This window comes from Ranitomeya variabilis, chromosome 1, assembly GCF_051348905.1.
Source record: "Ranitomeya variabilis isolate aRanVar5 chromosome 1, aRanVar5.hap1, whole genome shotgun sequence".
Taxonomy (NCBI): domain Eukaryota; kingdom Metazoa; phylum Chordata; class Amphibia; order Anura; family Dendrobatidae; genus Ranitomeya; species Ranitomeya variabilis.
In genome coordinates this window covers 1,081,482,507-1,081,508,527 of record NC_135232.1, presented here as the reverse complement: position 1 = coordinate 1,081,508,527, position 26,021 = coordinate 1,081,482,507, and the positions used below count along the sequence as shown (strand labels likewise).

At 46.0% G+C, this 26,021-nt stretch overlaps 1 protein-coding gene across 3 annotated transcripts in view; it reads left to right on the top strand.

Moving 5' to 3' along the window:
* Positions 1-790: 790 nt before the first annotated feature.
* The window catches only part of ZCCHC4 (zinc finger CCHC-type containing 4), a 42,429-nt gene continuing 17,198 nt past the window's right edge, over positions 791-26,021 (top strand). The window contains exons 1-8 of one of the 3 annotated variants that reach the window (XM_077279949.1): positions 791-1,009; positions 3,572-3,690; positions 8,481-8,563; positions 8,649-8,924; positions 9,371-9,451; positions 17,480-17,552; positions 19,755-19,905; positions 25,586-25,683. In XM_077279949.1, coding sequence (XP_077136064.1) covers positions 928-1,009; positions 3,572-3,690; positions 8,481-8,563; positions 8,649-8,924; positions 9,371-9,451; positions 17,480-17,552; positions 19,755-19,905; positions 25,586-25,683 — 963 coding nt within the window. In that variant the 5' untranslated portion in view covers positions 791-927. Of the gene's footprint in view, positions 1,010-1,110; positions 1,199-3,571; positions 3,691-8,480; positions 8,564-8,648; positions 8,925-9,370; positions 9,452-17,479; positions 17,553-19,754; positions 19,906-25,585; positions 25,684-26,021 lie in introns of those variants that run through there. The other 2 variants (XM_077279951.1, XM_077279950.1) reach the window with 2 other exon arrangements.

Sequence of the window (26,021 nt, the reverse complement as noted above, 5' to 3'; positions counted from 1 at the left end):
GTGAAAGCTGGTGAGTGTGAGCGCTGGTGAGTGTGAGCGCTGGTGTATGTGAGCGTTGGTGAGTGAGTGCTGGTGTGAGCGCTGGTGAGTGTGAGCGCGGGTGAGTGTGAAAGCTGGTGAGTGTGAGCGCAGGTGAGTGTGAAAGCTGGTGAGTGTGAGCGCTGGTGTATGTGACCGTTGGTGAGTGCTGGTGTGAGCGTTGCTGAGTGTGAGTGCGGGTGAGTGTGAAAGCTGGTGAGTGTGAGCGTGGGTGTGTGTGAAAGCTGGTGAGTGTGAGCGCTGGTGTATGTGAGCGTTGGTGAGTGCTGGTGTGAGCGCTGGTGAGTGTGAGCGCGGGTGAGTGTGAAAGCTGGTGAGTGTGAGCGCTGGTGTATGTGAGCGTTGGTGAGTGAGTGCTGGTGTGAGCGCTGGTGAGTGTGAGTGCGGGTGAGTGTGAAAGCTGGTGAGTGTGAGCGCAGGTGAGTGTGAAAGCTGGTGTATGTGAGCGTTGGTGAGTGCTGGTGTGAGCGTTGCTGAGTGTGAGCGCGGGTGAGTGTGAAAGCTGGTGAGTGTGAGCGCTGGTGTATGTGAGCGTTGGTGAGTGAGTGCTGGTGTGAGCGCTGGTGAGTGTGAGTGCGGGTGAGTGTGAAAGCTGGTGAGTGTGAGCGCAGGTGAGTGTGAAAGCTGGTGTATGTGAGCGTTGGTGAGTGCTGGTGTGAGCGTTGCTGAGTGTGAGCGCGGGTGAGTGTGAGTCTTGGAATTGCTCATACTTTGCGCTGCGATCTGTCAGTGTGGCATCACACACACACACGGCACGTGGGACCGCACACACCTCTCCACGCATGCGCGGCATGTATCTCCACTCTGCGCGCAGTCTCTCGCCCACTGCCGGCCTGATCACATGACGCAGAAGCAGTGCTATGACACTGACGTCATCCCTATTGCAGCATGGACGAGGCAGGGGAAGCCGTGCAGGCTGAGGGCATCCAGGTGCTGCTGAGCGCCGAGAGCGCCCCCCACTGCCCACATGGTAAGAGCAGGAATCAGCAGCCCTGTGTCTGTGTGTGACCCCGCCAGGAGGAGCGCTCAGATAACGGGGCAGAAATGTACTTGTGTCTTGTTCCAGGAGGTGACGCAGGGGCAGAGGAGCCCGGGGCTCTTCACAGGCTGATAACACAGAGCACTAGCTCTTCCTGTACTGTGCAGTAGCTGGGGTGAGGTCAGTGACCCCCTCCCCTTATATATAGTGCACAGTGGCCTCATGAGTGCCCCCTGGTGGGAGGTCAGCCAGCAGATTAGGGTGTAATGTTACTGCTGTGTGTGGGAAAGCCTTAAAGGGGTCCTGCCATGGTCTACTATGCTTAAAGGGGCGATCGGACACCTGTGCATCAGAGGCGAGCAGTGTCTGACAGTATGACCTCATACAGCTGCATGTGACGTGTAGCGCTGCTTATTTCCTTGGGATTTATGGCCGTACAGCGGGACTTATGTCTATTTAGGGTCTTTACACTGAAGATGTTACAATTATTTTTGCAATTTGGTTTCATTTTAAAATGTTTCCCTGTCTTGTCTTCTGCAGCCTCTGTTACACTCTGTCTATTGCTGGCTGCAGAATGAGTTGACTGTGGATCCATCAGTGAGCTCGTTCTGAAGGTCTTGATGGTGAGGGGTTTTCTTTCAGTCTGTCTTAGGCCGGCGTCACACTAGCGAGTTTTACGGACGTATGAGAGGTGCAGAAAATACGGATTGCACACGGTACAATGATTCTCTATGGCCCAGCTCCTATCAGCCGTATTTTATGGATCCGTATTATACGGTCTTGTATGGCCATAGAAAATCGCAGCATGCTGCGTTTGTCAGCGTATTGCGCCAAAAAAAAATCACCAATGAAAGTCTATGGGGGCGAGAAAATTACAGATTACACACGGACCAGCAGTGTGACTTGCGAGAAATACGCAGCGGTGTTCTATAGAAAAGCCGGCAATTCAGTGCAGTGTACAGTAAAATCACACTGACAGAATAGAATAGAATAGGTAGAGTAAATGTCTACACATTATATATATATATATATATATATAATTCAGCGCTAGATAAGAAAAGCCGGCAATTGAATTGCCGGCTTTTCATTTCTCCTTCACAAACCCGACATGATATGAGACATGGATTACATACAGTAAACCATCTCATATCCCTTCTTTTATTACATATTCCTCTTTACTAATGTAACAAGTGTCTGTGTAAAATTTTGGGTCTCTAGCTATTAAATAAAAGGGTTAAATCCCGGAAAAAATTGGCGTGGGCTCCCGCGCAATTTTTCCGCCAGAGTGGTAAAGCCAGTGACTGAGGGCAGATATTAATAACCTAGAGAGAGTCCATGGATATTGGCCCCCCCGGCTACAAACATCTGTAAGATGCGCCTATTCTGGCACTTAGCCTCTCTCTTCCCACTCCCGTGTAGCGGTGGGATATGGGGTAATGAAGGGTTAATGCCACCTTGCTATTGTAAGGTGACATTAAGCCAGGTTAATAATGGAGAGGCGTCAATTATGACACCTATCCATTATTAATCCAGTAGTACGAAATGGTTAATAAAACACACACACATAATTACAAAGTCCTTTAATGAAATAAAGACACAGGGTGTTTTAATATTTTATTATACTCTTAATCCACCTGAAGACCCTTGTCATCTGAAATAAAGTTAAACAAAACAAACAACAATATTCCATACCTTCCGTCGTTCAGTCTTGTCCCACGCTGTAAATCCATCTGAAGGGGTTAAATCATTTTACACCCAGGAGCTCTGCTAATGCAGACGCCCCTGCCTGTAAAACTTGGTGAATGAACTCAAGCGTGGGAACTTTTCAGAATATTTCCCCATGCTCGAGTTCATATGAGTTCATTCAGCAGAGGGCGCATCACCGCGACTCGAGGTAACTACAGTACATTCCCCTGCATTCCATTCATTCACCAAGTTTTACAGTCAGGAGCACAGCTGTATTAGCAGAGCTCCTGGGTGTAAAACCGGCAATTGAATTACCGGCTTTTCTGTTATCTAGCGCTGAATTAAATATAAATACAGTATATATTATATATATATATATATATATATATATATATATATATATATGTGTGTGTGTGTCTCACTGACACATATATATATATGACTGTATATATGTTTTAACGAATATTTGAGCCCATGGATCCATTGTATGTCCGTTTTGCAAGCCTGCAAGAAAATATCACAGTACGGATGCCATACAGATTACATACGGAGGATGCCATGCGCAAAATACGCTGCCACACCCTGCCTACGGATGAGATACGGATCACTATTTTGGGAACATTTCTGCGTATTACGGCCGTATTTTCATACGCTGAGTGTGACGCCGGCCTAATTCTGTGCACCCTCTCAGCTGATTTATAACTGCAGAACACACCAATGTTCAGGGTGAGGCCAAGCCTGCAGATGCCACACAGTGCAACCTTGGAATGAAACCCAATTGCAAAAAAGTCCCCAAAGGTGGGCGCCCCCTTTATTAATGAATGTCACATGATGCCATTATCTCGCTGTATTCCCATGTGCCCGCAGGTCCCACACTATTATTTGTAAGAACGTCTGAAGGGAAGGAGCAGGGGAGGAGATTCTATGCCTGCTCCGCCTGCCGGGACCGGAAGGATTGCCGCTTTTTCCAGTGGGCGGATGAAAAGGTGAATGTGAAGCCATAAAACCATTTAGGAAAAAAGGGCAATTTGATCAAATTATTTAGTGGAAAAAGATGTTTATTTCTGAAAAAAAAGTTCACAAGAGTTCATGAAAAGTACTACACAATTACAAATGTAACAGTGGGGGGGAGGTGAATTGGTCGGGGATAGTTTACCTAAGGGTACCGTCACACCGTGCAATTTTCGTCGCTACGACGGCACGATCCGTGACGTTGCAGCGTCGTATGAGTATCGCTCCAGCGTCGTAGACTGCGGTCACACTTTGCAATCACGGCGCTGGAGCGATGCCGAGGTTCGCTGGTAACCAGGGTAAACACCGGGTTACTAAGCGCAGGGCCGCGCTTAGTAACCCGATGTTTACCGTGGTTACCAGCGTAAAAGTAAAAAAAAAAAAAACGTACATACTCACCATCTGATGTCCGTCAGGTCCCTTGCAGTCTGCTTCCTGCTCTGACAGTGCCGGCCGTACACTGAGAGCAGAGCGCAGCGGTGACGTCACCGCTGTGATCTGCTCTCACTTTCCGGCCGGCGCTCACAGTCAGAGCGGGAAGCAGACTGCAAGGGACCTGACGGACATCAGATGGTGAGTATGTACGGTTTGTTTTTTTTTACTTTTACGCTGGTAACCACGGTAAACATCGGGTTACTAAGCGCGGCCCTGCGCTTAGTAACCCGATGTTTACCCTGGTTACCAGCGAACGCATCGCTGGATCGCTGTCACACACAACGATCCAGCGATGACAGCGGGAGATCCAGCGACGAAAGAAAGTTTCAAACGATCTGCTACGACGTACGATTCTCAGCAGGATCCCTGATCGCTGCTGCGTGTCAGACACTGCGATATCGTAACGATATCGCTAGAACGTCACGAATCGTACCGTCGTAGCGATCGTAATTGCACTGTGTGACAGTACCCTAAGACATGGACAGAGCATTGCGTTTGTAGGACACTGTTTACTTTCGCACTTTGGTTGGCCTTGTTGATCTCACACCTTGGTCAGCCAATGTTTACCTTACACACAGCATTAATTAAACTCTACTAACCCTAACCACCATCTCCGGTGAGGAGACCGAGACATTATTGTTTAAACTCGGGAAAATCACAAATAAATGGGTTTCACATACTGCTGTACTTTCTTTTTTCACTAAAAACGCAGCAAAAACTGATGGCTGCATTTTTTGCACTTGTTTCTATGGGTGAAATAAGCGCTGAAAGAAGGGACATGCTGCAATTCTCAAAAACGTCCCTGTATTCCAATTCAGTCAGGAAAAAAGACAAGTGTGTGCCTGAGAGTCCTGAGAGCTTGTAGCTTTTGCTGGTCCTGTAAAACATTGCTTGCAAATTGCATTAAAAGACGGAGCAAAAATGCAAAGTGTGAACATAGCCTTAATCTGCCATCGTTGGAGAGTTGTGTGGCCTCCATGCGTATAGTGTTTTCCCATGGCCCCGATGAAGTCAGCATCTCTGGCCAATATCTATTATGTTTAACTATCTTAAAGGGGGTGTCTGGGACTTAGCAATGTGTAGCATGTAATGGATAGGGGTCTGACACCCAGCACTCCCCCAGATCAGCTGAACTCTGCTCTGGCAGTGGCTGGATATAAGAGATGTACAGGGCAGAACACTGCGGTGCTGGGCATTGCTGATTATTGCTGTTCATCTCCCATGTAGGTGAATAGGAGCTGGTCTGCAGGACCAGAAAGCAATGCCCTGCCCCCCCCCCCCCCCACAGTGTCCTGCCCCCCCCCCACAGTGTCCTGCCCTGCCCCCCCGCAGTGTCCTGCCCTGCCCCCCCCAGTGTGTCCTGCCCTGCCCCCCCCAGTGTGTCCTGCCCTGCCCCCCCAGTGTGTCCTGCCCTGCCCCCGCAGCGATCTGCCCAGAGACCTGTGAATCACCTGGAGCAGCACTGGGTAGAGCCAGCAGGGGGCAGTGCCGGACTAGTCTCGTCTCCGGTTATGGTCCCAATCAGATCTTTACAGTATATTTTCTGTGAAATGTAAAGATCCAGAGGAATATAGAGCTGCCTGTGGTATTACAGCCAGGCTCTGACTTTTGCTTCCCGTGGTTTGGGCAGTATGATTCAGATGACAGGCTCCCTTTAAGCCCAGGACTACCCCTTTAAATTTTTCCAGTTGAATTATAGAATCCCATGTTGTTAACTGTTTCCAGTAGTGAGCAGCGGAATTGTGAATTCAGCACTGGACAATAATACATATAATCCAGGCTGTTACTCTGGATCATTGCTCTGTAGTAATGGAAAGTAAGTACCAAGCTGAGTACATCTACTATATAATTGTCTAAGGGTCACTTCCATCTTTCTGTCTGTCTGTCCTTCTGTCTGTCTGTCACGGATATTCATTGGTCGCGGCCTCTGTGATGGAAATCCAAGTCGCTGATTGGTCGCGGCAAAACAGCCACGACCAATCAGCGACGGGCACAGTCCGACGGAAAAATGTCCGCTTCTTCCTCCCCGCAGTCAGCGCCCGCTCCATAATCCCCTCCAGTCAGCGCTCACACAGGGTTAATGGCTGCATTACACCGCATTATGCCGCGGTGTAACGCACTCCCTTAACACTGCTATTAACCCTGTGTGACCAACTTTTTATTATTAAGGCTGCCTATGCAGCATCAATAGTAAAAAGATCTAATGTTAAAAATAATAATAAAAAAAAAAAATCGTTATATACTCACCGTCCGTCGGCCCCCGCATCCAGAACCGGCCTTTACTGCTCCTCACGACGCTCTGGTGACCGCTCCATGCATTGCAGTCTCGCGAGATGATGACGTGGCGGTCTCACGAGACCGCAATACACCGCGCACCCAATCAGCGACATTGCCGCGGGATTTAAATCCCGCTTCCCTGATTGGTCGCGCCCAGCCGACGCGACTAATCAGCGACATTGCCGCGGGACTTTTTACTATTGAGGCTGCCTATGCAGCCTCAATAGTAAACAGATGTAATGTTAAAAGTAATAAAAAAACAAAAAACCTGCTATTCTCACCTTCCGTAGTCCGACGATGCGCTCGCGCCGGCTGCCATCTGCCGTTCCCAGAGATGCATTGCGAAATTACCCAGAAGACTTAGCGGTCTCGCGAGACCGCTAAGTCATCTGGGTAATTTCGTAATGCATCCAGGGAACGGAAGATGGCGGCAGCCGCGCTTCTCGGCACAGCTTCGCTGGATCTCAGGGGGTGAGTATATAACTATTTGTTATTTTAATTTTTTTTTTTTTAACAGGGATATGGTGCCCACACTGCAAAATACTGCGTGGGCTGTGTTATACACCGCTTGGCTGCTATATACTACATGGGCAGTGTTATATACTCCGTGCCCTGTGTTATATACTGCGTGGCCTGTGTTATATACTGCGTGGCTGCTATATACTGCGTGGGCTGTGTTATATAGTACGTGGGCTGTGTTATATACTGCGTGGGCAGTGTTATATACTGCGTGGGCAGTGTTATATAGTACGTGGGCAGTGTTATATAGTACGTGGGCTGTGCTATATAGTACGTGGGCTGTGCTATATACTACATGGGCTGTGCGATATACTGCGTGGGCTGTGTTATATACTGCGTGGGCTGTGTTATATAGTACATGGGCAGTGTTATATAGTACGTGGGCTGTGCTATATAGTACGTGGGCTGTGCTATATACTACATGGGCTGTTATATACTGCGTGGGCTGTGTTATATACTGCGTGGGCTGTGTTATATAGTACATGGGCTGTGCTATATAGTACGTGGGCTGTGCTATATACTACGTGGGCTGTGCGATATACTGCATGGGCTGTTATATACTGCGTGGGCTGTTATATACTGCGTGGGCTGTTATATACTGCGTGGGCTGTGTTATATACTCCGTGGGCTGTGTGATATACTGCGTGGGCTGTGTGATATACTGCGTGGGCTGTGTGATATACTTCGTGGCTGCTATATACCGCGTGGCCTGTGTTATATACTGTTTGGGCTGTGTTATATACTGCGTGGCCTGTATTAACGCATCTGGTATTCTACAATATGTATGTATGTATGTATATAGCAGCCACATAGTATATACAGTAGCACAGGCCACATAATATTTGCTATATACTACGTGGCCTGTGCTATATACTATGTGGCTGCTATATATACATACATACATACATACATACATACATACATACATACATACATACATATATATTCTAGAATACCCGATGCGTTAGAATCGGGCCACCATCTAGTTTTGTAATAAAATTGATTTAAAAAAAAAAAAAACAGATGGTGACCCACCAAGCAGACCCCTGCTATTCCTCCGCAGAGCTGCCTCTGTCCCCGTCCTATGGCAGCAGACATGTTAACGCTGCACACAATCATCGTCCCTGGATTTGCTGGTGTAGAGATGTTCTGTCTGAGCTCTTGCTTCCAGCTTGGACAAGACATGACCGCTGCAGTCAGTCAGTGGTTGCTAACCAGTGACACTCGCCACAAGGCAGAAATATGGCGGCACTCACCTGTTGGTAAAATATAAACCGTTATTCCATATGGTTTATAACACAGCGTGGAGCACATGGATACATGTGGACAACAGCTGTTTCGCGCCAGCTAAGCACTTCTTCTTGGGCTCAGTGAAGAAAGAGGAGATAGATGGTGGTGCTGTCAGTGGTGCCCTCACTGATCTCACAATTGTCACCTCTGTATTGGACAGGTGACCATTTCCGGAGATTATTTAGATACAGATGCAGCATTAGCGCGGCTTTAATAACACGGTATGTAATGACAATGTTGGCAGGTCTCAGAAGCCAGACTACAAGCAAGAGCGGAGTATAACCGCGGCTGTCAGCCCCCCATGACCCATCCACAGTACATGGCCAGGTACCTAATCATGCTGAGTGCCGCGTGCAGATATGGATTCCTAATCTGTTGTCTTATTTCATATATTTCATCGCATCCACTGCAGGTTTCAAGAGTTCATTGCTCTCCCATTAGCCAAAAGGAAGTTTTGCAGGGACTGCCAGCAGCTGTTACTGGAGAGTGACTGGCAGCAGCACCGTGGCCATCATCTTCTTGGCGATGTCTCCGTTTCGCAAATGAAGAGGCCCAGTCAGCTGCTGCATCCGCTGGAGAACAAGAAGAGCAATGCCCAGTACCTGTTCACAGACAGAAGCTGCTCATTTATCCTGGACGCCATCACCGGCCTGGGCTGTAACCGGGTGCTGTGCGTGGGAACACCCAGGTATGTCGGACAGTACAAGGGGTCGCCCACATTTTGGGTTACTTTTCCCCCTTAAATGCATACATTTTGGGCTAAACATCATTCTATAGCCTCCCCTGCACAGTGTACCGCTGGCTGCAGAATGAGTTAACGGAGAGTCCATCAGGGAGCTCATTCAGTGATATTTTGGAGCTATGTCTTTTCTGAGCGCCTCTCAGCTGATTTAGGGACACAGACCACATCAAAGTTGAATGTGCAAAGTCTGTAAAAGCCAAATGGTGCAAAACTTTTAGTGAAACTCAATTGCAAAAATGATCTTTAGCCCCAAATATATTCAATTAAGTAAAATAAATTGGTTCCCACTATATATAGCTACATATATGGCCAGATCCCATATCCAGGAATCGTTGGCCTAGCGATCAGCCATAACCCGTCTTTTGTGTTGAGCACAATGTGTTATCTTCCAGATTACACGAGTGGATAAGATTGAAGTCCTCGGAAGACTCCAAACCAAAGGTGAAGAGTGTCCTGTTAGATATTGACTTCAGGTAAGGAGAATTCTCATGCCCTCTTCGATGTAGCCATAGATTAACCCCTTAATGACCGCCAATACGACTTTTAATGGCGGCCATTAAGGGGCCTTATTACTCAGTGCCGGTTTTTAACAGCACTGAGGAATAAGTGAATAGTGCCGCCCTGTGGCTGAAATTCCTGCTGATGACAGCTGACACCCTACTGTGTTGGTCCCGGACAGTTTCGAAACAGATTAGGGCTGATTCATCCCTTAAATACTGCTGTCAATCGCGATAGCATAATCTAAGTGGTTATATGGGGGGGTTAAAAGACCCCCTATGGCAGGATTCAACCACCCTTCGTGATCGTAATGGCAAGGGGCGATCATTGCCATTGTACCCTGAGGTCATCTGACTACCCCAGGGTACGGTGGTCCTTGAGATCCAGCTATAAGCCGGGTCTCCCTGTCTCTGTCAGTGAGTTATTGACAAGTCTCCGGTACTGCAGAGCACGAGTATTGCAGTGTACAAGACCAGCGATTAAAGTGAAGATTATATATGTCCCACAGTGGGATTTAGAGAAACACTAAAAAAAAAAAAATAATGAACATCCGTTTCGCCACTAAAAAATGCAGCATTTGTGATCAAATACAAAATAAACTGAAAAAAAGTGCATATAATTGGTATCTCTGTGTCCGGAACGACCCCCCCCCCCCCCCCCCTATGAAGCTGTCATGTTATTTATTCAGTACAGTGAACACAGTAAAAAAAAAAAAAGGAAAAACCACATCAAAAAGTCACTTTTTCATCATAAGGACATACAAAAGAATTAATAAAAAGCGATCAAAAAGTCATAGGTAGAAAAAAATAGTATAAATGAAAATGACAAACTGTCCTGCAAAAAAAATGAAGCCCTAATTTGTCTCATTCAGCAAAAGAATTAAAAAAATACTGCTCTCAATATGACGATGCAAAAGCAAATTAATTTTTTGGAAATTATTGTTTATAATCTGTAAAAAGAACAAAGCATAAAAAAATATAAATCTGCTACAGGTGCTTCTCACAAAATTAGAATATCAACAAAAAGTTAATTTATTTCAGTTCTTCAATACAAAAAGTGAAAGTCATATATAGAGTCATTACACACAGAGTGATCTGTACTGCTCAAACAAAAAAGGGAACACTTAAACAACAGAGTATAACCCCAAGTAAATCAAACTTCTGTGAAATCAAACTGTCCACTTAGGAAGCAACACTGTTTGACAATCAATTTCACATGCTGTTGTGCAAATGGAATAGACAACAGATGGAAATTATTGGCAATTATCAAGACACACTCAATAAAGGAGTGGTTCTGCAGGTGGGGACGACAGACCACATCTCAGTACCAATGCTTTCTGGCTGATGTTTTGGTCACTTTTGAATGTTGGTTTCACACTCGTGATAGCATGAGACGGACTCTACAACCCAAACGAGTGGCTCAGGTAGTTCAGCTCATCCAGGATGGCACATCAATGTGAGCTGTGGCAAGAAGGTTTGCTGTGTCTGTCAGCATAGTGTCTAGAGGCTGGAGGAGACAGGCCAGTACACCAGGAGACGTGGAAGGGGCCGTAGGAGGGCAACAATCCAGCAGCAGGACCGCTACCTCAGCCTTTGTGCAAGGAGGAACAAGAGGAGCACTGACAGAGCCAGCAGGCCACAAATGTGCATGTGTCTGCACAAACGCTTACAAACCGACTCCATGAGGATGGTCTGAGTGCCTGACGTCCACAGATGAGGGTTGTGCTCACAGCCCAACACCGTGCAGGACGCTTGGCATTTGCCACAGAACACCAGGATTGGCAAATTCGCCACTGGCGCCCTGTGCTCTGCACAGATGAAAGCAGGTTCACAATGAGCACATGTGACAGACGTGACAGAGTCTGGAGACGCCATGGAGAGCGATCTGCTGCCTGCAACATCCTTCAGCATGACCGGTTTGGCAGTAGGTCAGTAATGGTGTGGGGTGGCATTTCTTTGGAGGGCCGCACAGCCCTCCATGTGCTCGCCAGAGGTAGCCTGACAGCCATTAGGTACCGAGATGAGATCCTCAGACCCCTTGTGAAACCATATGCTGGTGCGGTTGGCCCTGGGTTCCTCCTAATGCAGGACCATGCCAGACCTCGTGGCTGGAGTGTGTCAGTAGTTCCTGCAAGATGAAGGCATTGAAGCTATGGACTGGCCCGCACATTCCCCAGACCTGAATCCGATTGAACACATCTGGGACATCATGTCTCACACCATCCACCAACTTCATGTTGCATCACAGACTGTCCAGGAGTTGGCGGATGCTTTAGTCCAGGTCTGGGAGGAGATCCTTCAGGAGACCATCCGCCGCCTCGTCAGGAGCATGCCCAGACGTTGTACAGTAGGGAGGTCATACAGGCACATGGAGGTCACACACTACTGAGCATCATTTCTTTGTCTTGAGGCATTTCCACTGAAGTTGGTTCAGCCTGTAACTTCATTTTCCACTTGATTTTGAGCATCATTCCAACTCCAGACCTCCGTGGGATATTAGTTGTGATTTACGCTGATCATTTTCAGGTTTTATTGTTCTCAACACATTCAGCTATGTAATGAATAAAGATTTACAACTGGAATATTTCATTCAGTGATACCTAGAATGTGGGATTTTAGTGTTCCCTCTATTTTTTTTGAGCATTGTATTTCAAGTGTATATTTCTGTTAATATTGATGATTATGGCTTACAGCCAATGAAAACCCAAAAGTCATTATCCAAGTAAATTAGAATACTTTATAACTCCAGCTTGAAAAATGATTTTAACATCCAAAATGTTGGCTTACTGAAATGTATGTTCAGCAAATGCACTCAATACTTGGTCGGGGCTTCTTCTGCATCAATGATTGCATCAATGCGGCGTGGCATAGAGGTGATCCGCCTGTGGCACTGCTGAGGTGTTATGGAAGCCCAGGTTGCTTTGATAGCAGCCTTCAGCTTGTCTGCATTGTTGGGTCTGGTGTCTCTCATTTTCCTCTTGACAATACCCCATAGATTCTCTATAGGGTTAAGGTCAGGTGAGTTTGCTGGCCAATCAAGCACAGTGATACTGTTGTTTATAAACCAGGTATTGGTACTTTTGGCAGTGTGAACAGGGGCCAAGTCCTGCTGGAGAATGAAATTTCCATCTCCAAAAAGCTTGTCGGCAGAGGGAATCATGAAGTGCTCTAAACTTTCCTGGTAGCCATCTGCGCAGACTTTGGTCTTGATAAAACACAGTGGACCTACACCAGCAGATGACATGGCTCCCCAAACCATCACTGATTGTGGAAACTTCACACTAGACCTCTGGGACTTTGATTTCCTAATGAAATGCAAAATTTACCTTCATCTGAAAACAACACCTTGGACCACTGAGCAACAGTCCAGTTCTTTTTCTCCTTGACCCAGGTAAGACGCTTCTGGCGTTGACTATTGGTCGTGAGTGGCTTGACACAGGGAATGTGACACTTGTAGCCCATGTCCAGGATATATCTGTGTGTGGTGGCTCTTGAAGCAATGACTGCAGCAGCAGTCCACTCCTTCTGAATCTCCCCCAAATATTTGAATGGCCTTTGCTTAACAATCCTTTCATGGCTGCTGTTATCCCGGTTGCTTGTCCACCTATTTCTACCACACTTTTTCCTTCCACTCAACTCTCCATTAATATCCTCGGATACAGCACTCTGTGAACAGCCAGCTTCATTAGCAATGACCTTTTGTGGCTGACCCTCCTTGTGGAGTGTGTCACTGACTGCCTTATGGACATCTGTCAAGTCAGCAATCTTCCCCATGGGTGTGGAGCCTACTGAAATAGACCAAGGGACCTTTTTAAACGCTTAGGAAGCCTTTGGTGTTTTTTGTTAATTATTCTAATTTACTCATCTAATGACTTTTGGGTTTTTATTGGCTGTAAGCCATAATCATCAACATTAACAGAAATAAACACTTGAAATAGATCACTGTTTGTAATGACTCTGTATAATGAGTCTCATTTATGTTTTGAAGAACTGAAATAAATTAACTATTTGATGATTTCTAATTTTGTGAGAAGCATCTGTAGTAGCAATCTGTTTAGGAGAATTTACTTGAAAAATAAGAGAGGTCCACTTTAACTCCTTAATCCCATATGACGTACTATCCCGTCAAGGTGACCTGGGACTTAATTCCCAGTGACGGGATAGTACATCATATGCGATCGGCCGCTCTCACGGGGGGAGCGCGGCCGGGTGTCAGCTGACTATCGCAGATGACATCCGGCACTATGTGCCAGGAGCGGTCAAGGACCGCCCCCGGCACATTAACCCCCGGCACACTGCGATCAAACATGATCGCAGTGTTCCGGCGGTATAGGGAAGCATCGCGCAGGGAGGGGGCTCCCTGCGGGCTTCCCTGAGACCCCCGGAGCAAGGCGATGTGATCGCGTTGCTCCGAGGGTCTCTTACCTCCTCCTACCTGCAGCAGGCCCGGATCCAAGATGGCTGCGGCATCCGGGTCCTGCAGGGAGGTGGCTTCACTGCGCCTGCTCAGAGCAGGCGCCGGGAAGCCTCCAGGAGCTGTGCACGTCAGATCGCCGATCTGACACAGTGCACAGCAAAGTGTCAGATCGGCGATCTTACACTATAACATCATGCCCCCCCCCCCCCGGGCAATGTTATAGTGTAAAAAAAAAAAAATTCTTTCAGTGTGTGACAGCTGCCAATCATAAAAATCCGCTAAAAAACCCGCTATAAAAGTAAATCAAACCCCCCTTCATCACCCCCTTAGTTAGCAAAAGATTAAAAAAATGTATTTATTTCCATTTTCCCATTAGGGTAAGGGCTAGGGTTAGGGTTGGGGCTAGGGTTGGAGCTAAAGTTAGGGTTAGGGTTGGGGCTAAAGTTAGGGTTAGGGTTTGGATTACATTTACGGTTGGGATTAGAGTTAGGGGTGTGTCAGGGTTAGGGGTATGGTTAGGGTTACCGTTGAGATTAGGGTTAGGGGTGTGTTTGGATTAGGGTTTCAGGTAGAATTGGGGAGTTTCCACTGTTCAGGCACATCAGGGGCTCTCCAAACGCGACATGGCGTCCGATCTCAATTCCAGCCAATTCTGCGTTGAAAAAGTAAAACAGTGCTCCTTCCCTTCCGAGCTCTCCCGTGCGCCCAAACAGGGGTTTACCCCAACATATGGGGTATCAGCGTACTCGGGACAAATTGGACAACAATATTTGGGGTCCAAGTTCTCTTGTTATCCTTGGGAAAATAAAAATTTGGGGGGCTAAAAATCATTTTTGTGGGAAAAAAAAAGATTTTTTATTTTCACGGCTCTGCTTTGTAAACTGTAGTGAAACAATTGGGAGTTCAAAGTTCTCACAACACATCTAGATAAGTTCCTTGGGAGGTCTAGTTTCCAATATGGGGTCACTTGTGGGGAGTTTCTACTGTTTGGGTACATCAGGGGCTCTGCAAATGCAGCATGACACCTGCAGACCAATCCATCTAAGTCTGCATTCCAAATGGCGCTCCTTCCCTTCCGAGCTCTGTCATGCACCCAAACAGTGGTTCCCCCCCACATACGGGGTATCGGCGTACTCAGGACAAATTGGACAACAACTTTTGGGGTCCAATTTCTCCTGTTACCCTTGTGAAAATACAAAACTGGAGGCTAAAAAAATCATTTTTGTGGAAAAAAAAAAAAATTATTTTCACGGCTCTGAGTTATAAACTGTAGTGAAACACTTGGGGGTTCAAAGCTCTCAAAACACATCTAGATAAGTTCCTTAGGGGGTCTACTTTCCAAAATGGTGTCACTTGTGGGGGGGTTTAATGTTTAGGCACATCAGGGGCTCTCCAAACCCGACATGGTGTCCCATCTCAATTCCAGTCAATTTTACATTGAAAAGCCAATCGGCGCTCCTTCCCTTCCGAGCTCTGCCAGGCGCCCAAACAGTGGTTTACCCCCACATATAGGGTATCAGCATACTCAGGACAAATTGCACAATAATTTTTGGGGTCCAATTTCTTCTCTTACCCTTGGGAAAATAAAAAATTGGGGGCGAAAAGATCATTTTTGTGAAAAAATATGATTTTTTATTTTTACATTATATCTGCATTATAAACTTCTGTGAAGCACTTGGTGGGTCAAAGTGCTCACCACACATCTAGATAAGTTCCTTAGGGGGTCTACTTTCCAAAATGGGGTCACTTGTGGGGGGTTTCAATGTTTATGCACATCAGGGGCTCTCCAAACGCAACATGGCGTCCCATCTCAATTCCAGTCAATTTTGCATTGAAAAGTAAAATGGCGCTCCTTTCCTTCCAAGCTCTGCCATGCGCCCAAACAGTGGTTTACCCCCACATATGGGGTATCAGCGTACTCAGGACAAATTGTACAACAACTTTTGGGGTCCATTTTCTCCTGTTACCCTTGGTATAATAAAACAAATTGGAGCTGAAATAAATTTTGTGTGGAAAAAAAGTTAAATGTTCATTTTTATTTAAACATTCCAAAAATTCCTGTGAAACACCTGAAGGGTTAATAAACTTCTTGAATGTGGGTTTGAGCACCTTGAGGGTGCAGTTTTTAGAATGGTGTCATTTTTGGGTATTTTCTATCATAGACCCCTCAAAATGACTTCAAATGAGATGTGGTCCCTAAAAAAAAATGGTGTTGTAAAAATGAGAAATTTGTGGTCAACTTTTAACCCTTAGGGTATGTGCACACGTCCGGATTTCTTGCAGAAATTTCCTGAAGAAAACCGGAAATTTTCTGCAAGAAATCCGCATTTTTCCGTTTTTTTTAGCATTTTGCAAGTGTAATTAGCTTGCAGAATGCTAAAGTTTTCCAAGCGATGGGTAGCATCGCTTGGAAAACTGACTGACAGGTTGGTCACACTTGTCAAACATAGTGTTTGACAAGTGTGACCAACTTTTTACTATAGATGCTGCTTATGCGGCATCTATAGTAAAAGATAGAATGTTTAAAAATAATAAAAAAAATAAAAAAATGGTTATACTCACCCTCTGCAGCCTCCGTTCCTATAGATGCCGGTGTGGTTCAGGACCTTCGGTGACGTCACAGCTTGTGATTGGTCGCGAGCGGTCACATGACCAATCACAAGACAGTGACGTCATCGCAGGTCCTGAACCACACCATCTATAGAAACAGAAGCGGCAGCATGCAGCAGTGAGAGGCGGGAACACTCCGGGGACATCAAAGGTGAGTATATGACTATTTTTTATTTTAATTCTTTTTTTTTTGACCAATTATATGGTGCCCAGTCCGTGGAGGAGTCTCCTCTCCTCCACCCTGGGTACCAACCGCACATAATCTGCTTACTTCCCGCATGGTGTGCACAGCCCCGTGCGGGAAGTAAGCAGATCAATGCATTCCTAGGTGTGCGGAATCCCCGCAATTCCGCATTTTTAATGAACATGTTGCTTTTTTTTCCGCGATGCGATTTTTTTCGCGGAAAAAATCTCAACATTTGCACAAAAAATGCGGAATACACTGTAAATAATAGGAGGCATAGGTTAGCGTTTTTTTCGCGTTTTTATCACGTTTTTATAGCGAAAAAACGCGAAAAAAACACGAAAAATCCTGAACGTGTGCACATGGCCTTATAACTCCAAAACAAAAAAAAAATTTTGTTTCCAAAATTGTGCTGATGTAAAGTAGACATGGGGGAAATGTTACTTATTAAGTATTTTGCGTGACATATCTCTGTGATTTAAGGGCATAAAAATTCAAAGTTGGAAAATTGCGAAATTTTATTTTCACAAATAAACGCAAGTTATGTCGAAGAAATTTTACCACTATCATGAAGTACAATATGTCACGAGAAAACAATGTCAAAATCGCCAAGATCCGTTGAAGCGTTCCAGACTTATAACCTCATAAAGGGACAGTGGTCAGAATTGTAAAAATTGGTCCGGTCATTAACGTGCAAACCACCCTCGGGGCTTAAGGGGTTAAACCCAGACATAGAAGTGATTGACACTCACTCTATGTTAATTTTAATATTTCCTTTTTTTTCTTATTCCAGGTATTCTCAGTTTTATGGGAAGGATGAATTTTGTCATTACAACATGTTTAATCATCATTTTTTTGGCGGAGAGGTAATGTTTTGTATTATGTATATCTACAATCTAAGGCCTCATTCACACATCTGTCTTTTCACATATAGGTTGTATTTCTGATTTTCACCGGTAGAAGCTGTACCATTGTTACAGAGCTGTTCACACGTCCATATTTTTTACGGGCAGGGTCTGGATGGTATTCTGCACTGCAATGGTGTTATAAACCACCACTACATAGTAGTGCAGCAGTAAGCAATCCTGCAGTTGGGGGAGCTGGATGTCAGACACAGCCAGACTTTCCATAGAGAAGGCAGAGATGGTTTCTTATCGTGTCTGTCGTCCGTCTATTGTCCCTGTCTACATTAATAAAGCACTGTGTATGCAGTAATAGGAAGCGCTAATGGCACTTTCTCCTCCAGATTCAGCAGTCATGTCATAGCTGAGTATGGAGGAAGCGGGGCTGATGGGTCCTGGTTACCCAGTCAGCTTTGCTATGCAGGCAGGACAGGAGACTGAATTTCCACTATAACTAATATGCCAGCTCCAGTTACAGAAGAAATTATATATATACACTAGATGGTGGCCCGATTCTAACGCAACGGGTATTCTAGAATATGTATGTATATGTGTGTATGTATATATGTGTGTATGTATATGTATATATATATATATATATATATATATATATATATATATATATATATATATATATATATATATATATATAGCAGCCACATAGCAGAGGCCACGTAACACAGACAGCCACGTAGTATATAGTGCAGCCATGTAGTATATAGGTGCCATGTAGTATATAACACAGCCCATGTAGTATATAACACAGCCCATGTAGTATATAACAATGCCCACGTAGTATATAGCAGCTTCGCAGTATATAACACAGCCCAAGTACTATATAGCACTGTGGCCACCATATCCCTGTTAAAAAAAGAATGAAAATAAAAAATAGTTATATACTCACCCTCCGGCATCCCTATGCGTGTGAAGCAGCCGCCAGCTTCCGTTCCCAGCGATGCATTGCAAAATTACCCAGATGACTTAGCGGTCTCGCGAGACCGCTACGTCATCATCTCACGAGACCGCAATGCATGGAGCGGAGCGTCGCGATAAGCGGGAAAGGCGCCGGAAGGTGAGTATATAATGATTCATTTTTTTTTTTATTATTATTTTTAACATTAGATCTTTCTACTATTGATGCTGCATAGGCAGCATCAATAGTAAAAAGTTGGTCGCACAGGATTAATAGCAGCGTTAACGGACTGCGTTACACCGCAGCATAACGCGGTGTAATGCAGCGATTAACCCTGTGTGAGCGCTGACTGGAGGGGAGTATGGAGGGGGCGCTGACGGAGAGTAGGAAAAGGTGAATTCGCGGCCGGACTCTGCCCGTCGCTGATTGGCCGCGACCAATCAGCGACGCGGGATTTCCATAACAGACAGACAGACAGAAGTGCCCCTTAGACGAATATATATATATATATATATATATATATATATATATATATATATATATATATATATATATATATATATATATATATATATATAAAAAATTTGACATATAAAAATGTTACAGAAAGGGGAACAAATTTTTAAATATATTTGAGGTCCTTTATGACTATAGAGAAATGTGTAAAACAGACATTTATTTTCCCACGAATATCACTTGATATTGGCAAACAAAAAAAAAAAAAAAGAATTTGCACAGCACATACCATGAAAAAAAGCAAAAATTAATTAATTGAATGACGAGTAGTGACGAGCAAACATGCTGGGATAAGGAGTTATCCAAGCATAATTAAGTGCTAACCGAGAGTCTTCGGCGTGCCCGAATAATGTGTTCTGGTCCCCGCGGCTGCATGACTCACGGCTGTTGGACAGCCACAACACATGCCGGGATTGCATCTTGTATTGATCTTGGTGAAAGACAACTGGCTGAACTGATCAATTCATTTTGGCGGGTACAAGACGACACCAGGGTGTGAGGTTGGAACGTTTTCCCCTCCTGGGACTGATCCCCTGGACATCTGTGTACAGCGGTGTATGGGCCGGATTTGGCACCAGATAGAGATGTCCCCATTGGAGGAGCAGGAGCTGGACGAGATTTCTTATGTGTGTGACTGGTGCTCGGTATTGGGGATCGGAGCACAAGTGTATTAGGAAAATGCTGCAAACCGCACATCTGTGAGAAGGATGCTAATGGTCGCTGCTCATATATTTCAGGCCGCAGAGAACATCTGTCAGACGTTTCTACAAGAAGATGACGGACAAGGGGTCATCATGGTGACGGATCCTCCGTTTGGTGGTCTCGTTGAACCTTTAGCTTTCAGCTTTAAAAGAATCGGTGATATGTGGAGGTCGGCGGCAGACAAAGGTGAGATTCAGACGACAATGCATGAACTATGTCTTCTGTGCCTATTACCCCGGGATCTTCACATTCCCAGTGAGCAGGTGTGACCATGGCCTGTTATAAAGGGATTTCGTTATACCCCCCGTACTTCAACAAAGACCAGGACCTGGCGTGTCTGTGCATTTCACCGACCACCTGCCCATTCTTTACATCATGTAATGTTTAATTTCCACTGCACCTAATAATGCCAAAAGTGAGCCCTTTCCCAAACCCACTGGAGTTAAATCCGATGCAGGAAGTTTAACCTTTTAAATGCTGCAGTTAACAGCGACCGATAAAATTATAACTTTATTTATTTTATTAAAAACACTGCAAAAAATGAAAAAAAAAAAAAGTTGATTTTTATAAAAATAGCGGTTACCTATCAGTTACAAATAGGGAAATAATATCTCTATTGAACCCCTAAAACTTCTTCCCTACCTAACCGTGGAGGTTGGCTCACTAATAAATGCAAAGTGGAGCCCCCGCTCACCAATGACTGACCCTTCATTCCCCTATAAGACCCTATAGTTCATGCATTTCCATGGAGCGCTATCCCCAATCAAATAGGCAAACTTAGATAGTGATTAGGTCATATAGGGGAAATGACGGGTCAGTCATTAGTGAGCGGGGGCCCCATTTCGCATTTATTAGGGAGCCAACCTCCGCGGTTAGGTAGGGGACAAGTTTTAGGGGTTCAGTAGGGATATTGTTCCCCTATTTGTAACTGATAGGTATATTTTTATAAAATTCACCTTTTTCTTTTTCATTTTTTGCCGTGTGCAGTGAAAATGTTTTTTAATGAAATTATTATTGTAATTTTAAGGGTAACAATTTTTTGTCAAAAGTAAATATATAACTCTGTTATATGTATCTTGGAGATAACATTGAAGTTAATAGTGACCACAGCAAGTCAAGTGCTTGGCAGGGTGAGGAGGGTCCCTCTGTCAGCCCATCATCCCCCGTAACACAATAACAGAGCGCTCATGGGTTACAGAGGGAGTCTTCTCCTACTACCAGACCCCCTGCAATACAGTCACAGGACGCTCATGGGTTACAGAGGGAGTCTTCTCCTACTACCAGACCCCCTGCAATACAGTCACAGGACGCTCATGGGTTACAGAGGGAGTCTTCTCCTACTACCAGACCCCCTGGGATACAATCACAGGGCGCTCATGGGTTACAGAGGGAGTCTTCTCCTACTACCAGACCCCCTGTAATACAGTCACAGGGCGCTCATGGGTTACAGAGGGAGTCTTCTCCTACTACCAGACCCCTGCAATACAGTCACAGGACGCTCATGGGTTACAGAGGGAGTCTTCTCCTACTACCAGACCCCCTGCAATACAGTCACAGAACGCTCATGGGTTACAGAGGGAGTCTTCTCCTACTACCAGACCCCTGCAATACAGTCACAGGACGCTCATGGGTTACAGAGGGAGTCTTCTCCTACTACCAGACCCCCTGCAATACAGTCACAGAACGCTCATGGGTTACAGAGGGAGTCTTCTCCTACTACCAGACCCCCTGGGATACAATCACAGGGCGCTCATGGGTTACAGAGGGAGTCTTCTCCTGCTACCAGACCCCCTGCCATACAATCACAGGGCGCTCATGGGTTACAGAGGGAGTCTTCTCCCGCTATCAGACCCCCTGCCATACAATCACAGGGCGCTCATGGGTTACAGAGGGAGTCTTCTCCCGCTATCAGACCCCCTGGGATACAGTCACAGGACGCTCATGGGTTACAGAGGGAGTCTTCTCCTACTACCAGACCCCCTGCAATACAGTCACAGAACGCTCATGGGTTACAGAGGGAGTCTTCTCCTACTACCAGACCCCCTGGGATACAATCACAGGGCGCTCATGGGTTACAGAGGGAGTCTTCTCCTGCTACCAGACCCCCTGCCATACAATCACAGGGCGCTCATGGGTTACAGAGGGAGTCTTCTCCTGCTATCAGACCCCCTGGGATACAGTCACAGGACGCTCATGGGTTACAGAGGGAGTCTTCTCCTACTACCAGACCCCCTCGGATACAGTCACAGGGCGCTCATGGGTTACAGAGGGAGTCTTCTCCTACTGCCAGACCCCCTCGGATACAATCACACGGCGCTCATGTGTTACAGAGGGAGTCTTCTCCTACTACCAGACCCCCTGCAATACAGTCACAGGACGCTCATGGGTTACAGAGGGAGTCTTCTCCTACTACCAGACCCCCTGCAATACAGTCACAGAACGCTCATGGGTTACAGAGGGAGTCTTCTCCTACTACCAGACCCCTGCAATACAGTCACAGGACGCTCATGGGTTACAGAGGGAGTCTTCTCCTACTACCAGACCCCCTGCAATACAGTCACAGAACGCTCATGGGTTACAGAGGGAGTCTTCTCCTACTACCAGACCCCCTGGGATACAATCACAGGGCGCTCATGGGTTACAGAGGGAGTCTTCTCCTGCTACCAGACCCCCTGCCATACAATCACAGGGCGCTCATGGGTTACAGAGGGAGTCTTCTCCCGCTATCAGACCCCCTGCCATACAATCACAGGGCGCTCATGGGTTACAGAGGGAGTCTTCTCCCGCTATCAGACCCCCTGGGATACAGTCACAGGACGCTCATGGGTTACAGAGGGAGTCTTCTCCTGCTACCAGACCCCCTGCCATACAATCACAGGGCGCTCATGGGTTACAGAGGGAGTCTTCTCCCGCTATCAGACCCCCTGGGATACAATCACAGGGCGCTCATGGGTTACAGAGGGAGTCTTCTCCCGCTATCAGACCCCCTGGGATACAGTCACAGGACGCTCATGGGTTACAGAGGGAGTCTTCTCCTACTACCAGACCCCCTGCAATACAGTCACAGAACGCTCATGGGTTACAGAGGGAGTCTTCTCCTACTACCAGACCCCCTGGGATACAATCACAGGGCGCTCATGGGTTACAGAGGGAGTCTTCTCCTGCTACCAGACCCCCTGCCATACAATCACAGGGCGCTCATGGGTTACAGAGGGAGTCTTCTCCCGCTATCAGACCCCCTGGGATACAGTCACAGGACGCTCATGGGTTACAGAGGGAGTCTTCTCCTACTACCAGACCCCCTCGGATACAGTCACAGGGCGCTCATGGGTTACAGAGGGAGTCTTCTCCTACTGCCAGACCCCCTCGGATACAATCACACGGCGCTCATGTGTTACAGAGGGAGTCTTCTCCTACTACCAGACCCCCTGCCATACAGTCACAGGACGCTCATGGGTTACAGAGGGAGTCTTCTCCCGCTACCAGACCCCTGCAATATAATCACAGGACCCTCATGGGTTACAGAGGGAGTCTTCTACTACCAGACCCCCTGCAATACAATCCATTTTTTTTTTACATTTTTTTTTTTTTTGGTCCGGCCCCCATACACACAAGACAGTTGGCCGAACCCATCGACATCGGCGGGCTCAGCCAAAATTAGTCTTTGTATGGCCAGCTTTACACTTGATGGATATTCATGCAGTGCACACACTTGTCCACTAGAGGGCACACTGTGTCTGTCTTTAGCGCTCCGTCACTGATATCATTCAGCTTGTTCCTTTATGGGGGCTTATATTGTGTGAGAACCACTAACCCTCCGCAGTGCACAATATTGGAGTAGGTGACATTTTATTATTATTATTATTATTATTATTATTATACATTTTTTTAAGTGCTATTTATTCCATGGAGCTTTACATGTTAAAAGGGGGCAAATATAGACAAATACAATAAACATGAGCAAAAACAAGGCACTAACAGGTACAGAAGGAGACAGGACCCTGCCTGCGAGGGCTCAGTCTGCAGGTAGACTTTAGTTCTCTTTCATGCCTCATGAGGGTGTGAGATCATAAATTTGAAAAAGTTTTTTTTTTCTCGGATTATGCGAGACGCTTTTTGCTGTTTTTGTACATAAAATATACTTATGTTAAAAATATTAGTAATTAAAATTGTTATTTCAATAAAGGATTTACTCACTAAACAGTTTAACACGCGATCGGTGCCACCATCAGATAGTGACCCTGCCAATCCCTGCATGCTGCCACTATTCCTCCAATCATCAGTGCTGGATTTTCGCTCACGTTTTTAGCGCCAATCAATAATGCTTTTTTATTGTTGGTTTTCAACCTTTTATGTGACATCTTAGCTCATAAAGTCGCCCAGTCTGCTAAAATGAGTGCAAAAATTCCAGGAGTGAAGTGGGGGCAATGGAGGATATGTGCACAAAAATGATTCGGGCGCCATTATCTGGAAACCCCAAACTGCGCTCATGATGGTGAACATCATAAAAGCCAAACTAATCGGGTAAATGCTTATATACCATATATACTCGAGTATAAGCCGACCCCCATAATTTTGCCACAAAAAACTGGGAAAACTTAATGACTCGAGTGTAAGCCTAGGGTGGGAAATGCAGCAGCTACCGGTAAATGTAAAAAGTAAAAATAGATACCAATAAAAGTAAAATTGATTGAGACATCAGTAGGTTAAGTGTTTTTGAATATCCATATTGAATCAGGAGCCCCATATAATGCTCCATACAGTTCATGATGGGCCCCATAAGATGCTCCATACAAAATACGCCCCATATAATGCTGCACAAATGTTGATTATGGCCCCATTAGATGCTCCATAGAGATATTTGCCCCATATAATGCTGCACAAATGTTGATTATGGCCCCATTAGATGCTCCATACAGATATTTGCCCATATAATGCTGTACAAATGCTGATTATGACCCCATAAGATGCTCCATACAGACATTTGCCCCATATAATGCTGCATGAATGGAGATTATGGCCCCATAAGATGCTCCATAGACTATTGCCTCATATGCTGTTGCTGCGATTTAAAAAAAAATAAAAAATCACATACTCACCTCTCAGGCCTCCGGCACTTGCGATATTCACCTGCTCCCCGTTCCACCGTCGGCGCCGCTGTGTCTTCCTCGTCCTCTGCACTGACTGTTCAGGCAGAGGGCGGCGCGCACACTAATTGCATCATCGTGCCCTCTGACCTGAGTGTCACTGCAGAGGACGCGGAAGACGGAGCGGCGGCCAACGGTGCAACGGGGAGCAGGTGAATATTGAGCACTGCATTATACTCACCTACTCCTAGCGCGGTCCCTGCACATCCCTGGTTCTCCGGGCGCTGACAGCTTCTTCCTGTGTTGAGCGGTCACCGGTACCGCTCATTACAGTAATGAATATGCGGCTCCACCCCTATGGGAGTGGAGTTGCGTCCATATTCCTTACTGTAATGAGCAGTACCATGTGACCGCTCAACACAGGAAGAAGTTGTCAGCGCCCGGAGAACCAGGGACGGCAGGGACCGCGTCAGGAATAGGTGAGTATTATTAGACCGCTCCGCTCCCCCTCCCCTGCCGACCCCTGGGAATGACTCGAGTATAAGCCGAGAGGGGCAATTTCAGCTTAAAATAATGGGCTGAAATTCTCGGCTTATACTCGACTATATACGGTAATAGACTTTTAATTTGAACCTTTTTTTAAAGCCTAAGCCGCAAATGGAAGACAGCCAAAAGACCCCAAAACCTATAAAAAAAAAAAGTAAAAAAGATGGAAACATGGTAATAAATCGGGGCCATGGTGTATAGGGCTGCTGAGTAGTAATGTGTCTTTATTTCAGCGGTTTGTAAGGAGCTGCCCATGTTTTGGATCTTCCCCTACTTCTTTGAGGCGCGCATTGTTCAGTGTTTCCCGGATTTCAGCATGTTGGACTATCAGGTAAGTGACTTGTGCCGGGAGGGGTCATGGCAGCCGCTCTCTGCCAACACGTGTATATTACACGGCAAAATAATTGCAGAACGTCTGTTATTAATACGTCTGATTCACCATTATCTGTCAGTGCAGAATTACAGTGCAGAGCTGCATTCACAATTCTGCTCACTGCACAGCTGAAGTTGCTCTACAGAAAATGCTCCGGTGTTTTCCTTTTTGGAAACTTTCTACTATTACTGTACAGCTATGTGATGGAAGGAACTGTCATTGTCACACTGCATTATGGCGGCTCCGCTAAGGCTACGGATTTGAGGCTTTGATGGAGGATCTGCTGCCAACGCCAT